This window comes from Myzus persicae, unplaced genomic scaffold (genome assembly GCF_001856785.1).
Source record: "Myzus persicae strain clone G006 unplaced genomic scaffold, MPER_G0061.0, whole genome shotgun sequence".
In the NCBI taxonomy this organism is placed as follows: Eukaryota; Metazoa; Arthropoda; class Insecta; order Hemiptera; family Aphididae; genus Myzus; species Myzus persicae.
This window is the reverse complement of record NW_019101180.1, coordinates 328,531-344,519: the sequence shown is the minus strand read 5'-3', so window position 1 is coordinate 344,519 and position 15,989 is coordinate 328,531. Positions and strand designations below refer to the sequence as shown.

The window sequence follows — 15,989 nt, the reverse complement described above, 5'->3', positions numbered from 1 at the left end:
CATTCTTTCAGAATTTAAAATAGGTCATTTGTATCACTAATAATTAATAAATCGATTTGTGGACATAACTAACCAATTGTTGTAAGTACGTAGCAAAACAAAACACATGAATACCTATTCTAGTTTATTACATAAATCCTAGCTCTAAAAAAGCGGGTAAGTGGATGTCGCTCTGCTGTACAGTAGGTTACAAGTGGGTCACTGTATAATGGATGGAATTAAATTTGAATTCAATGATACAATATCATTGTATAAGAAAAACGATTCTGAGTGGAGGCGGTATATCAGTCTTGGTTTAAGTCATATTAATACCAATATATCTGAGTCAAAATTCGAATTTTAAATGCTTATAAAAAAAAATTGTGCCTATGTGTTTTAAATATTTTACAATTGCTATTGTAAAAATATATCAGGAGCCTTGTATTAAATTTTCAAGCTTTTTCGCCCAACAAATAACATTTTATTGGTATTTATTATAGAAAAAAAAACTGGGGAAATTGAAAATTGACAATGTCCGTAAACATCTCAAAAAGAGTCAAATTATTTTCAAAATTTTATCGTGTTTAGAAAATGCTCATATCAACATTCAGTGAAATTTTCAAGTATCTACAGCCATTCGTTTTTTAATTACAACAAAAACAAAAAATCGTTACATGAGAAATCGAGTGAATATCAAATGTTGTAAAAATATGAATTTCAAACGCTCATAAAAATTTAATTTGACTTTCTTCTAAAAATTTTTTTTTTTGATAAAGGTAGACAAGCTTATGAGAAATCTTGTATTAAATTTTAAAATCTTAGATTTAAAAACAAAATTTTTTATAAATTTCTAACTTAAAATAATTTCCAAATTTTCTTCGTTTTTACGTATTTTGTCAATATTTGAACTTTAAATGATTATAAAAAAAAACTGTGACTATGGATTTTTAATTTTTTTCATCTGCCTTTAAAACAATATACTAGGAGCCTTGTATTAAATTTTTAAGTTTTTTTAACCAACAAATACAATTTTATTGATATTTATAGAGAAAAAAATTGAAAAATTGAAAACTGACAATGTCCATAAACAGTTCAAAAAGGGTTAAATTATTTTCAAAATTTTACCGTGTATAGAAAATGCAAATATAAACAACCTGTGAAAATTTCATATATCTACGGCCATTTTTTTTAGGGTTACACCAAAAACCAAAATCGATTTTGCGTAAAAATTCCCGTTTTTCCTTAATTTTTCTTTTGTTTTTCACGTCGCTTTTGAAAACTACTGGGAAATTTTTACTTTTGACCCCCCCAAAGTACCAACTAGATTCACTTTCCAATCAGAAAAGTTGCTGTTGGAGAAAATCGAAGCAGTTTTACTGTCCTAAAATAAAGAAAATGAATATATTGCTTAAGCCTATTTATTACTTCGATAGTCATATTATACATCGAATGACTCAATTCTGCTTTAAATTTATTTTTATTTCGGTTTTTCATTAGAAAAAAAAAGGAAGTACCTGACGATTCGATGAGTATTTACTATTACGATGACTAACACTTATACATACCTACCTAATATTTACATAATATTATTGACTCTAAAAACTGGTTTTCCGAATAAACATATTATATAGGTATCCACGATGAATTTCTGGGCTTAACAATTTTGTAGGAAGAAATAAGTAGTATTATTTTTAAATAAACATAGCTAAAATTCTATTAAAAAAATTTCTATACTATACATAACGTATGATTACGACACTACTCACTGGTCCGCTGCAGTCACAGTCCTCGTTAAATTTTACGTATTCACCGTCCTTGGCGTGCATTCCTGCTGCTACTTTCTTTTCAGTTGTTTTCGAGTCGATAAATTCGAGTGATGCTATTGAGTCGAATAATTTTATCATATGTCTGAAATATTAAATTATGTAATTTATATCAAGTAGGTACAAATATTTTTTTTCCTAATTTATAGAAAGCATTTGAATTTAAAATTTAAATATAGTTTTGCAATTTGATTTTATCACAATTATATTGTAGCAATTATGTCCTACTATATAAGTGCATAAGGTAAGTTGGTTGATTAGTCCTCGGTCTTAGTGTGAGTTGCAAAACTGTAAATTGTTGATTGAAAATAAAGATCCAATAATACACCCATCACTACAAACTGTGGAGCATTTGTTTTATAGTTTTCACTTTTCACACTATATTTTTAGAACATATAGGAGGCAGGTAATACGAAAAATCACTGGCCAAAAGCATAAATTTTATTTTATTCAATAGTGACAACTTATTTTTTTTTTAACATAGTTTATATATTTTATTCATACAATATCATTACTGTGTAATTTATACACTCATACTTAAAGATTTTGAAATAATTTCGTTAAACGTTTATTGAATTATGAAATAATTGTAACTTCAGTCACTTATTTAATATATATTAATACAGCAATGGCTTATCTAATACCTATGAGTAACTACTTAAGAATATTCGTAATTCAACTATCACTAGCATAAGCTATTTTACATGTATTAGCATCCTACCGTTAACACAACAGTAATATTCTTAAGTTAATTTGTCAATCGAAAGTCTTGAAATATTTGTTGGAACGAGAAAAACGGGTACTTTACGACTTTTATTTTTAAACTTAATCCAATGACAAGTTCACAACCGAAATGAAAATATACGACTATTGCCTACGATATTTCTATGATAAATCAACTAATTTCATTTTTTTTTTTTTTACGAATTTAAGGTAAATATAAAAAATAGTTAATATTCAAAAGTTTATAGGGGTATACTATATACCAATAGATGTATTATTATTTACAATTTGAATGTAAACAAAATAATTTAGAAAGTTAGATTTTGGTAAACACGGCAGTCTGCCAACGCTGAATGCACAAACAACAAGCGTTTCTCATTGAAGCACATTAAAGAAAAGAATGTTATTATTATGTAATCATTTCAGTTGCAGATGTTTTGAATTAAATTGTTGAAGCTTTTATTGGGTTTGTAATATAGTCAAAAATTGTACATAATATTGTATAATAAAATATGTAACATCATATTATTATCCAACGAGTATAAATGTAGATATTAATTAAATTGATCAAAATGAGAATATATAATATAATATATGTATACCTTATGTTATATTATATTGTTTTTAAATAATATCAGATACATGATTGTATATTCGCTTAGATAAAACCTCTAAAAACTAAACATTGCTCCCTATTTAGATAGTTAGGTACCAACACACATTAAGTTATCTAAATATTAAGTATTGACCATGATTATTTATAATCACTTTGTGAATTCAAAAACTTCTAACTTTATTTAAAGCGTGTCTTGTTCGATTTACCTGACGACTAAATCTGGATTATTTCCATTCGACAAAATTTCTAAGAGTTCGGCAGCAGACACAAAATAAAACCTCGGAAATGCTAAACGTTTAGTTTCTAAATATTCTGCCAGGGCTTTTTCACACAAGGTCAAATGGCCGTGCAAATCGTCCAAATGTTTGATTAAACCGGGTTTATTTGTAGCTTCGATCACTATGGGTGTCTTAGACATTTTTGCCATTAGTTCCTAAAAACATTCAAATTAAAACTTTTTTAATTAAAAATTCAATAATATTTTAAAAGCGCATGATAAGATTACTTTGAATTCGGAGTCGATACGAAAAAATCTTTCTGAATCTTCTGGTAATTGTTTGCGAATATCATCCGAACTCATAAATATTGATTCTAAATGCATCCAGGTTCGTTGCACTTCAAACCACGAATTTATTACTTGATCAGCTATACTTAACTTTTGTTGCCAACTAGAAACTTCTTCCAAAAAAAATGCCACGAACTTGGAAGTCATTAAATTCTGTAATTGTACCTTTAACGTATAAAGACAAATAAATCAATAATTATATAATAATTGTTACATTGTGAAATTAAATTAAAATGTAATAAAAACTATTTAATTTCAAATTTATTTTCAGTATGAAATCTAGATAAATATTTATCATGTAATATTTTTAATATAGATGTACTATTATACTTTTTACTAATTAGTTATTACTTATTAGTTATTAGTATACTAATACTAAAATATTCTGTGTATTCTATTGTATCGTATACCTATGTGATGACTAATGGACAAATTGAGATTTTTCTATCGGATACTCATTACTGTTTACTGATGAGTAATAATTAATAAGTATAATATAGACTAATTAACAAAATAATTAAAAATATTTAATTGTATAGTGTTATAAATAGGTACGTGTATGGCTTTATATCTAATAATACCTACTGTCTTAAAAACAATCATTACCAGTACTACACATAATAATATACTATGATATTATTTATCTTAATATTTGTTTATAACTGATTTTACATAGGTATTGTACCTAAACAATTTTGATAGTTATTGACTTATTAATATTTGCCGTTTTCATATAGTGTAAGGTTAGGTTAAATTCCATAATTTAAATTTATTTTAAAATTCAACATTTTCTTACTCCTACATTGTGGCTAAGAGTGAATAAATAATCGAAGACGCAGATGTGTGGCACGAAACATCAGATAGGTAGTATAGAAACCATTATCGGTAAAATATTGTAAACGTACGGATGACTTAGGAAAACAAATCCATTAGATGTTGTTATACGTTTTGATCGTGTGTTTAATAAAATGAAAAGGACAGCTGACAAACTACAAACGTGATCAAATTCCAAAAATCCCAGTTCGACGGCCTTATCGTTAGTCATTACATAATAGTATAACGCTTGAATTATACCATGACCTATTATCTTACAACATTGAACAAATCTTGAACATAAATTCATGTAAAACTTGTTTTATATTTTAAGTGGAATGTCAAATTGAAAATAAATTGTATTGTTGTTCCATAGATTAAAAAAAAAAAATGGAGATTATGTAAACTGCGTACTATTTGGTTACATAATGACTTTTTAATGCCAGTCCGTTCAAATTCAGAATTTAAATTGGTACGAATGAAGTGAGGTTGAAATAAAAATGATAATAATATAACTGTATAGAAAAGAACAAACCCAGTTGTATCAGTTACTAAATTAATGTAATTTAATATTTTTAAATTTAATAATCAGTAATTAAAAACATTGGCTTATACTAGAATAATAGAGTAAATAAAAAGAATCTAGTTAAACACTATATAATATATAGTGAACAGTTTTACACAGTTATACATAACAACTTTAATAAAACTATGTGGCAATTTAAATTAGGTTAAAAACATAAATTAAAATTTCAAAATATACTTCAACTAAAAAATCATTAATCAACTGCTTAAGAATTTATGGAAAAATGTTGAGTCTTGTTTGAAAAACAAGGTTGTATCGAAGATTTATAAAGAATGACAATCACATTCCTAGATAAATAAATAATTTTTTTTGAAACAGAAGTAACTGACTTAAACTGTATTATTTAATATAGGCCTAATTTAAATATAGGTAACTCACTTGGTTTTCTTCTAGCGTTTCAATTAGCTTTTCACTTGCTCTTAACAAACTGCATCCTGTACGGCTATGAGTTTCTTGATAAAATTCCATTGCCGCCCAAGTAGTTTGAAGCTCACGCAACATTTTTTCCATTGACATTTCTTTTACAGCTTTATCAACTATAGTCTTTACATCGTCTTCACATTCATGCAAGTTCAATGCTAATAACTCAGCTAAGGTAGTACCTTGATCCATAACAAACTTAACCTAAAATTTAAATCATTTAATTAAAACATATATTTTATAATTTAATTTTACCCAATTTCAGTTTCAAGTTGTCGACTACAATTACGTTTTTCATATAATGATTACAATAAAGACAATACACATTTAGAGCAGAATAGTGTCAATAAACTTAAATACATTTTAAGATTTACAAGTAAATTAATACATCGTTTATATAATGTTAAGGCAAACAGTGTGTTTTTTCAACGTGAGACACTTATAAACTTGTATACGTATTCAGACACTAAATTTTTGCAAAAAAGTTAATTTTTATCTATATTTTACAAACTAAACTTTAGTGAAATTTTAACCTCTATAATTTATTTTAATTTGAGTATTCTAAAACGATATATATTCCGTAAATGTTTATTTAAAATTAATCTTTTCTTAAAAACGTGTTATTATACAATTAAAACTTATTTAGAATATCCATTTTCAAAATCATAAAAAAACCACGAATGTCCCACGTCAAATAATTCAAACTGTAAGTATATATAGGTATATACAATTCATTTAATAAATGTATAGTTATTTTACTTATTACGATTATTATTTTTACTAACATTTAATTATAGATGTATGCTACATACATCTATAATATAAAAAATATGATTTGTATGCCTTTACATTATAATTTCATATTTTCTTTAATAGCCCTCGAGTGATTCCGAGGCAATACGCAAATAATATAGGACGATTCACAATGCATACAACACACACAAAAGACAAATACAAGTACAACAAGCAATGCACGAACACATTGTGTTTCGATTATTTACTCACATCATACGCTTCAGGTAAATCGGCTAAAGTCTGTAAACATGTTTTCGTATTGATTTGTTCAGTTAGGGGTATTAAACGACAAAAATTAACTTTATCTTACTTTTGTAGAGCCCATGAGTTGTTTCCAATGACGTTCCCGTATCGCCGGGTTTTGCAGTTCTCCGACAGCCCTCAGAGACGTTACCATATTTTTCACTGTAGCTTCTAAACATGTGTAGGTGTCCCACGATCGCATCTCCTTGTCCAAAGCTATATTATTTCACTAGTAAATGGTGGACTTAACCACATTACAAGTCCAAAATATCATTTTACATAAAAATTATTTATGAAATAAATGTTGTCCTTAATATTTCACTATACCTATGACGTGTATAAATATTTCAATTATATTACGAGTTGCACCGATAATATGACTAAGTTAGTAAAGATTTTTTTAAGGCATCAACTAAATGGTTATTTACTGGGTTTTACTGTAGGTGGAGGGTTACGGGAGACTGTACGGTTGGTTCAGAACAATTAGAACACATGTATATGGGGTGAGAATTCGTCACTAAAAACCCGGGTGGTCACCCATCCGGGGGCTAGCAACGTTGGCCGATGCTTGACTTCCGAACACCTTAGTGACTGCAACCAATTACCGTGCCACAACAGGCCACAAAATCGGTTTGTATTTATATTTTTAATACATTATAATGAATAAATATAAGGAGATTATTTAATAATTTATAACCAACCTCTAATTTCCTTTGCAAACTTTTTGCATTCTATGTCCATGTTTTCAACATCCACTTTACGCCAAGGTGTAGTTTTCCAATCGTTTATGCACGAATGAACTAAATGAACATAATCCCAAAGTTGCTGGAATAATTGTTTTTAAACCACAATTATTTTAACACTGCTTTTTTATTCAAACTACAGACACTACAGTATTAAGTATATTAGAATCACTTTACGAACCTTTAACAATTTTAATTCTTTTCTGCATTGTTTAAGTAATTTGAATTCCGGAACATTCACCTCAAAGAGAGACGCGGATTCTTGTATCTGAGCCATATTCATCTCGAAATCTATTATCTTAGAGTTGGCATCATTCAGTACAAAATATGGGTAAGGACAATCGTACCTAAACTTTCATTAAATTAAAACTGAATCGTCCATCATTGCAGTGAACTTAATAATCATGAATCATGATAATATTTTATATGTAATCAATATGATAATAATATATTATATTACCTTAATACATACGTAATTAATCTACTCATTTTTACCTAAAAATGTTAGCTTTTTTAAAAATTTCTCTAAAAAAGTTAATGCGACCATCAAAATGTGATATTCTGTTTCGTATATTATTGACTTCAATTGCTTGCAGAGGAGCTACTTGTTGTTTGATATTAATTGCTAATTTGCAAGTATTATTCCAAAGTTCAGGAAGTTCCTAAAATTAATTGTTGCTATTATAACGATTTTCTTTTATCTATAACTATGAATGATTAATTGGTTTTAAACCTGTAATAGAACGTTAACTTCTTCTGATAGTTCCATGTCATAATATTTCAATAATTGTATTGTATCTGTGAGAGGTTGGAACATTTCGTCCGTTGTAGATTGTCTTTCTTTTACGTTGTATAAATAGCCCATAACACTAACGAGAACCTCATAATCTCCCTCAATCACAGGTTGCATTAAACCCCCGTCTGCGTCTTGAATGAACTTGGCCAAATCAAAAAGACTAAAAAAATCAAATAAAAGCAAAAAGTATATTTAGATATACCAATGACTTGTTCAAAATATTGCAATTGACTTTCGCTGTACCTACATTAACCATCTATGTTTTAATTTTGTTAATACGGCTAGTTTAATTTTAATTTTAATAATAACTATTGAGTTACTTAATCGTAAAAGATAATTAATATTAATTAATTAATTAATTATTAATTCTATATTAAATTATTAGTACTTAGTCAAATTAAATATTTAATACATTTTATCAAAGTTATTTATTTTATAATACGTTGTTTTTTTTTTTTTTATTAAGAAAATAAATAAACTAAGCTAGTGAAGGACAATAAGTAAATATGGTAACAAAATATACAGGTGAGATATGCATTTTATCTATTGATTGAACTCAACTCGATATAATTTAATTTCAGATTTATTTGAGTAAGTCACTGCACCATTTTGGTTTCAAGAATCTGGTGTAGTGGTTAGAAGCTAATTGTACAACACGTTTTACCTATTTGTTACAGTATCCATCAAATGTTGTTTAAACATATGACTCCATTTGCATACAGTGTTCAATAATGCTTGTTTAAAAGGTCTCATATCTACTTGAAACCATGAATCGAATACTTGAACTGATTTCAACTGTTCGATTTCACAGTAAAGACTTTCGAAATTGTCAATCTAACAACGAATGTTAAAAATATAATACACAATAATATTAGGATAAATTTTAAAATTAATAAGTATTAAAATAACTTTTTTAATTAGTCTGAGAATAATATAATAATATATACTTGTTCCTTAAATTGATCCATTGTAGGATTCACGATCGGTGGGGAATAAGTATCATCAAGTGACATATTTTCATATTCTTCGATTGAAAGAGGATGTCCATATCGTAAAAAGTGTTGCATATAAAGTTCTCGATCGTCCAACCATAGGTAAGAATAGTTTTCAAAATTTACACAATAATCGTTTGCCTTAAAACAAGCGAATTAAAAGTTTTAAGAAAATATTTTGGAGAGTGAATGCCAATTACCTCTCCTATCACTCTAGTTACTGTATTCATAATATCTTCTTTCATGTCACAAATATCAGTATTGGAATTCATTTCTTCCTAAAGGGGTTAAATAAAACACTTTATTTAACACTTTATTTATTTTGTTAAATATTAACATTTATATAGTAATGTGAAATATAATCAAATTAAAACTCAAAAACTAGTATTTTTGGCTTACAAAGTAATCACGAGCGTTGTTTTTGTCACAAATCCTCGGCATTAGCTTAGAAAGCTCTATTATTTCTTCGATTATCCCTTGAATGATGGAACAAAAATTACCTTCTGTATTCGAATCTAACGACGGTGTAAAAACCAAATCTGGTTCGTGTAACTCGAGACAAGCCTCAAATAATGGTGCATTTGATACTCCCGGAATCATGTTCTCGGCTATATAACATAAGCTGAAAATATCGGATGATCAAAAATATAATGTTTCTACATCGACGTACTATATAAACTAATAGATAATGATAGTGGTTATATATATATATTTAATATATTTAAACGGTCACCTGCATCCTATAGCGTTCAACAAAGCATCAGCGACAATGGAATCTACGAAAGCCATATAATTTTGCCATTGTTTGACATTTGTTTGGTCCTGCATACCAAATAATAAGCAATTTTCTTTGAGAAGCTTATGGATTTCTGTAGCAGCTTTCTCGATTTCTTTTCGTCTGCTCGGTAAAAACAATGTAGTTAGTGACAAGTTGGCAAATATAATATTAAATGTAGTTGTTTACAACTAGTTATTAATAATATTAATAGAGACCATAACGTTCTATGAAATATTGTATATCCATACAATGATGAATGTTTGAAATGTTGGAGTTTCAAATCGAACTAATTTCATAGACAAAATTATTGTACTCCACATTTAAATGCATATCAATGTGAACACTATAATTTTGTAATTTGTTATTAACGAGTATACGTTGAATATTTTATACACTTTTAGATGAATAACAGAATTATTTCATCTCTTCAGTTCTAAATATTTTATTATTTGTGATAAAAAAGCGATGTTAATAAAATATTATATGAAAGGTAAACGTCTAAATTTTAATTTGTACAGACTATATCAAACATTTTTTCTCGTATACATGCTTGGTACAGTGTAAATCTAAACAGCTATCAAAATTCAAAAGCGAAGAAAGTAAGCCGGTAAGTGGGTGACTCTGTACTGTACAGTAGGTTACAAGTGGGTCATTGTAATGGATGGTGTTTAATTTGAATTCAATGATATATCATTGTATACGAAAAATGATTTGGAGCGGAGACGGTTGGTCAGCCTAAGATATTTTGTATTATATTTATATGGCTATCATTACTAATGTAGAAGATATGTTGAATTAATATTATTTGTAAATAATAATATACTTTAGAAATTCTAAGTACTCAGGAATAATGTTTTTAAATTATTTAAAAAATAACTTAAATCGTTATTCTTGGTTATTTAATATCTAATTTCACAAAATTTGAACATCAAATAATTTTTTAAAAAAACTGTGTTTATAATTTCTTTTTAGATTTTTTGGTTACAGATTAACCTACTTACGTGGAACTTTCGTTTTAAATTCTCAATCCTAATCTATAAAAAGTGGATATTTTATACATTTTTAACTACAAAATAATCTTGCAAGGAACCTGGGAGGTTAATCAGCAAATATTAGGATCCAGGATTTCGTCTATACCTAAATGGCTTATATATATATTACATTTTAAAGACATTATATGTTAGATGATAAATATTTTTAGTTAAAAGTCACATGGAGACTGTCTTATAGTGTACACAGACACACAAAAAAAACACACACATCATTGTAAAATCAATATATTTATCACTCCGCTCAGAGACTAATATTAATACAAAATGTTATCTATTAAAAATAATCTAATTATTCAATTTTATAATTCAACAAGATTAAAAAAATAAAACTGTTGGATGAATTTCAATAATGTCTATTTATTACTATATTGCTGTATATTTTGTTATTTTTATATATTCATCATGGTATTACTCCCAATTTTTTTATTACCCACTATTACATTTAAAAACACAAATGGATTCGATTAACTCGATATTTTCAGTAAGTACAAGTCACAAAATATTTGAGTGCATGAGATAAAGGTTATTTGTTATTAGTAGATTACTCGCGTAAAGGTAGATTAGGTTAAGTGAGGTAATACCTCAAAGAGGTATTTGTATTTATGTATGCAAGAATTATTAAGAACTATTCATAAATGTAAATGAATTGTTGTAGTTATATCGTAATACATATCACCTTCTGGAAAATCGTTCTACGCGATCGTCCATTGCCAATAGAGTATCCTTTTTATTATCCTTTCGACATAATACCGGCAGTCTGGCCCACGAGGATATTGCCGACCGCATCCGTTTAATATTTTCTTGTGTTTTTTGTACCCTTCGGTATAATTTATATACAAGGTCTTGAACACTTCCAATGTACTCGTTAAGACCTATAATTGTTAATTTAACTAAACATTACATGAATACATGATGTGTATTTAGTATATACATTATATAGGTTAGGTTACCTATATTACTTTGATAACATTTTATTGTAATTTATAAACAATAATACTTATATTTATATTTAAATATACCTTCTGAATTCCAGTTTAATGAATATTCGCCTTTTTTAACTAATTCGTCGATTTGTTGAATCTCTTCCTGGACCAACTGAAACTCAATTTCTCGTCTATTGTTTCTCAATTTGTTGTAACTAATTATTGTGTAATTTGATTTATTATTGGAAGGTACTTACAATTTACATATTACTATATAGCATCTAAATTAAAATAATAACTATCATACCATTCTTTTGTGTTATTAAGATTAATGCAATATATTCTAAATGTATCTTCGCGTTCGTGAAATTGTAATGCTTCAATAGGTATGTCATTCAGTTCATATGAACGAAAATAATGGACTTCTCTTAGTATTGCTACCAACTAAAAATATTTATATTATTATTAGGTACGCATTAAATATTAAATAATAACAAATATATTTGAGACACCTCTGGATGAAAGTTGAGTTGTAACTCATTACACTTGGATCTACGATCAAATAAAGGCAACTTTAATAATTCTTCACATCTTTTTGACACAGTAACTTTCCAATTATCTATCAAATCTGTTTCAAGTTTATTTAATGAACCAATCATGTCATCTACTTCTTTTATAATTAATTGAGCCTTTTTAGACTGGACGATTCTATAAATTAAAGTTATTAGCATTAATTAAAGACAAGGTAAAATAGTATATTACGGATGATCTAGATTTTTAAAACACTGAATTGGATGTTCAACTCTAGCTTTAAGAGTTTTTGACCATTTTAAGGACCCAGCGATTGGAGGCATAAGCTTATCAACGTTGGCTGAACCTTGAGTTCTTATAGCAATTTGTTGGCTTTCAAATAAATTCTATAGCCAAATCACAAATATAGTCATTACGATATAAATAATCAGCATCTTATAAGCAAGTCTATACTAACTTTACAAATTGCAACTTCGTTAGACAACATGTTCAAAATTTTTCCATAACTACTTGTAAACATATCTTTCATGCCAGACCGATCCATTACAACACCAACAATTTCAATCAACTATAAAATCATAACTTATGTGTTAATACAATTTTAATCATAACCTACTATTATTATGGATACCTTATTATTTTACATCATAATTTACAAATAGATACTAATCATATAATATGTTTAAAAACAATAATTATAAAAAGTACATTTTTCGTACTAGTAAATATTATGTAAATTCAGTTTGCACATGTATAATAATATATTGGTACTCAACTGCTTAACTAATATTAAAACTTTTATAAAACTTAAATCTTGAATTTTAAATCATAAAATAAAACTATTTTAACCAAAATATTTAAATTGTTTGTGTATACACACTACGGGTAATTTTTTACTTCATAAATGTAATTTACATTATAATACAAACCTAATTATAAAAAAATTACTTTAATTATCCATTATTCATAACTTTATTTTTTTTTTAATATGTCGAATATTCACATTTTAAATAAACAAATATTATTTTATACTATAATTTATTGTAAATAAATTAATTCCTAGCCGTTGCATACACTCCACGGGTGAGGGGGGGGGTGAACAATTTCATGCACGTTAAAATTGAGTGTAATAATAATCCAAAGAGCCATGTAATTTGATATTTAAGTAATATTGTTAAATATTTTTCATGCATTAATCCATTAAATTTTATATATTATCAAAAACACTGACCTTGAAAACACCGTCTAAATTATAGCTATCATCGAACGCCTGACTAAGCGTAAATGCTAAACGATGGTCTAAGTCCTTGATACTCTCTTTAAACTGTTCATAGTCTACTTCGAAGCGTTCGTCTTCTGGTTCAAGAACATCGTATGCTTTACTGGAAAACAATGAAAACTGCTCATTGAAATCTGCATATATTTCAGTTATTCGAGCGCTGAGCAATCGACCTTTAAGTCCGCTAAATTCAATCCTTTCAAGTTTTGTAAATTCAACAACCGTATCGAAAAACCACTGCCGAATAAAACGTGTGTTTGTAAACAAACATGATAACGTTAAATGTACCTACTCGAATGTGTAAACTAGGTAGGTAGATACATAATATAACGAATAAGCATTAAACGTACTTCAATTATCTGTAATCTTCGAATAAACAAGTCAGTACGGTTGAAAATAATATTTGGATGAAAAGTCCACAAAAGTGCAGTTTCTTCATTTTCGAAATACGAAGGTAATTTTTTACGATAATCGTTGAATATATTCCTTAAACATAATATCACATAAGATCAACATATTCCAATATTATACACCATACTCAAATAATCAACATACTATAACGACAATAATTAATCGTATTGACAGAAAACGGATTTTGTAGACATTTTATTTTTTGTGACCATGGAAAAAATACATGTCATTAATTACATTTTTTTTAAAACTTTTTTGTATCTTTTTTACAAAATTTTTCTTAATCAACGTGTATTTGAAATATTTGTAAGGTCGATATTTGTTATTATATTATATCATACTATGTGGGCTAACGTATAATGTACTCAATCAGCTTTATCTCGTAAGTCATAATTTTTTACTTAGGTACATGCAAATTTTTTATAATTTACAATTGTCATAAACCATACGATAATAAGTACCTATGTTATTAAACTTAAAAATAAGACAAAATAATTATATCATAAATTGGTTGTATAGATTTTGTTCTATAAAGCTACAAAACCCGAACTATGCTAACCTATTGATTTTTGGTTTTATTGAATAATGTAAAAAATTAAGATAATGTTACCTAAACTTTTCAAAAATAAATATACAATGCCGAACTCTCAATTTTGTTTCATGAATATCACTTTGAAATATTGAAGTTGGGTCCAAATACCGAACTGCCTGAGGGTAAAGACCACGATATTCTATTAAATAACAATTTATAATTATGTTAAATATAAATATTTATGCTAACCTGTGCGATCAATAAATTACATATTTGCTTTAAAAGAACAATAATCTTGCCGGAACTACAGTAAAAACGCGAATTGGACCACACTAAGCAAACGACATGCATCATTGGACTTAAGCAAACAGCTATGTCACCGAAATCAGTTTCTTCTAATAATTTAAAATGCTTTTGTAACGGCTTCAAATAGCGAATGATGTCATTAGCCTCTTCCAATGCTGATAACAGGAAGAAAAAAATCACATCGGCCATAGCGTAGTTTGGACAAATTACAAATTCATTAAAGACTAGGTACCAGAAACGACGTTTGCATAGATATTCTTCAAACATGGATAATAAGCACTGTTAGTTAGCTGTACGATAGTAGTCATCTTCATTATCCGTTGATCTCTCAACTGTTCAAAAATATATTCTAGATTTTGTACCCGATTGTTCCAGAATGCCACTTCTATAACAAAATTTAAAAAAGGTTGATACCTTAAACATAATATAACCCTCTATAAGTATGCATATATTTGTAAAATTAAATTTTATTGTTGATTTTAATATTACCAGCCCAAGGAGTTAAGTGTTGATTACTCTTAAATGCAGATACAGAGTCTGCACTTAATACTTCAGTTATTTGAGTTGCCCATTTTATAATAACACCTTCAACAGCCGATTTAAAATGTAAATCAACTATTTTGCCATCGCTATAACATATAAAATTATATTGTTTAATGCCAAATCATTTTTTGCATTTTTTGGTCACGTAAAATTTTTCATAATCAGTTATTAGTCTTATTATTACATAATTGTATTAGTCCTTATGTTTGTTTGTATAAATCTATTTATTAGTATTTAAGATTATGTCAGAGAGCCTAATATAAATAACACGGAAACTATTAATTAGTGTTATATTTATTTGTATAGATCTATATTATAGTACTCGATTTACAAAGCAATTTTGATGTTATATAAAAAGAAGACCTATAAAAGTCAAAAAGTACATTCTAAAATACACAATTTGTAATCATTTATTCAAATAATATTTAAAATTTTCCAAGCCAACAAAATATTTGTATACATTTTTTAATCCACAGCATTTAAAATCTGTACCTTACCTATAATGTAAACTGCAATTACCTGTCACTGGGTCACAGAATC

General features: G+C 27.4%; 1 protein-coding gene across 1 annotated transcript in view; it reads right to left on the bottom strand.

Annotated features, from left to right (window-relative positions):
* The window catches only part of LOC111028098 (dynein beta chain, ciliary), a 64,258-nt gene extending 48,546 nt beyond the window's left edge, over positions 1-15,712 (bottom strand). The window contains exons 1-25 of the mRNA XM_022306637.1: positions 14,850-15,712; positions 14,679-14,776; positions 14,008-14,143; positions 13,610-13,894; positions 12,836-12,946; positions 12,610-12,764; positions 12,360-12,555; positions 12,155-12,291; positions 11,944-12,062; positions 11,601-11,796; positions 9,828-9,992; positions 9,494-9,716; positions 9,295-9,372; positions 9,050-9,235; positions 8,767-8,936; positions 8,040-8,262; positions 7,802-7,968; positions 7,488-7,653; positions 7,265-7,388; positions 6,631-6,779; positions 6,531-6,560; positions 5,484-5,729; positions 3,647-3,871; positions 3,348-3,574; positions 1,746-1,887 (exon numbers count right to left, since the gene is read on the bottom strand). Of these exons, the coding sequence (XP_022162329.1) occupies positions 1,746-1,887; positions 3,348-3,574; positions 3,647-3,871; positions 5,484-5,729; positions 6,531-6,560; positions 6,631-6,779; positions 7,265-7,388; positions 7,488-7,653; positions 7,802-7,968; positions 8,040-8,262; positions 8,767-8,936; positions 9,050-9,235; positions 9,295-9,372; positions 9,494-9,716; positions 9,828-9,992; positions 11,601-11,796; positions 11,944-12,062; positions 12,155-12,291; positions 12,360-12,555; positions 12,610-12,764; positions 12,836-12,946; positions 13,610-13,894; positions 14,008-14,143; positions 14,679-14,776; positions 14,850-15,173 (4,278 nt within the window). The 5' untranslated portion in view covers positions 15,174-15,712. The remainder of the gene's footprint in view (positions 1-1,745; positions 1,888-3,347; positions 3,575-3,646; positions 3,872-5,483; positions 5,730-6,530; positions 6,561-6,630; positions 6,780-7,264; positions 7,389-7,487; positions 7,654-7,801; positions 7,969-8,039; positions 8,263-8,766; positions 8,937-9,049; positions 9,236-9,294; positions 9,373-9,493; positions 9,717-9,827; positions 9,993-11,600; positions 11,797-11,943; positions 12,063-12,154; positions 12,292-12,359; positions 12,556-12,609; positions 12,765-12,835; positions 12,947-13,609; positions 13,895-14,007; positions 14,144-14,678; positions 14,777-14,849) is intronic.
* Positions 15,713-15,989: the final 277 nt, after the last annotated feature.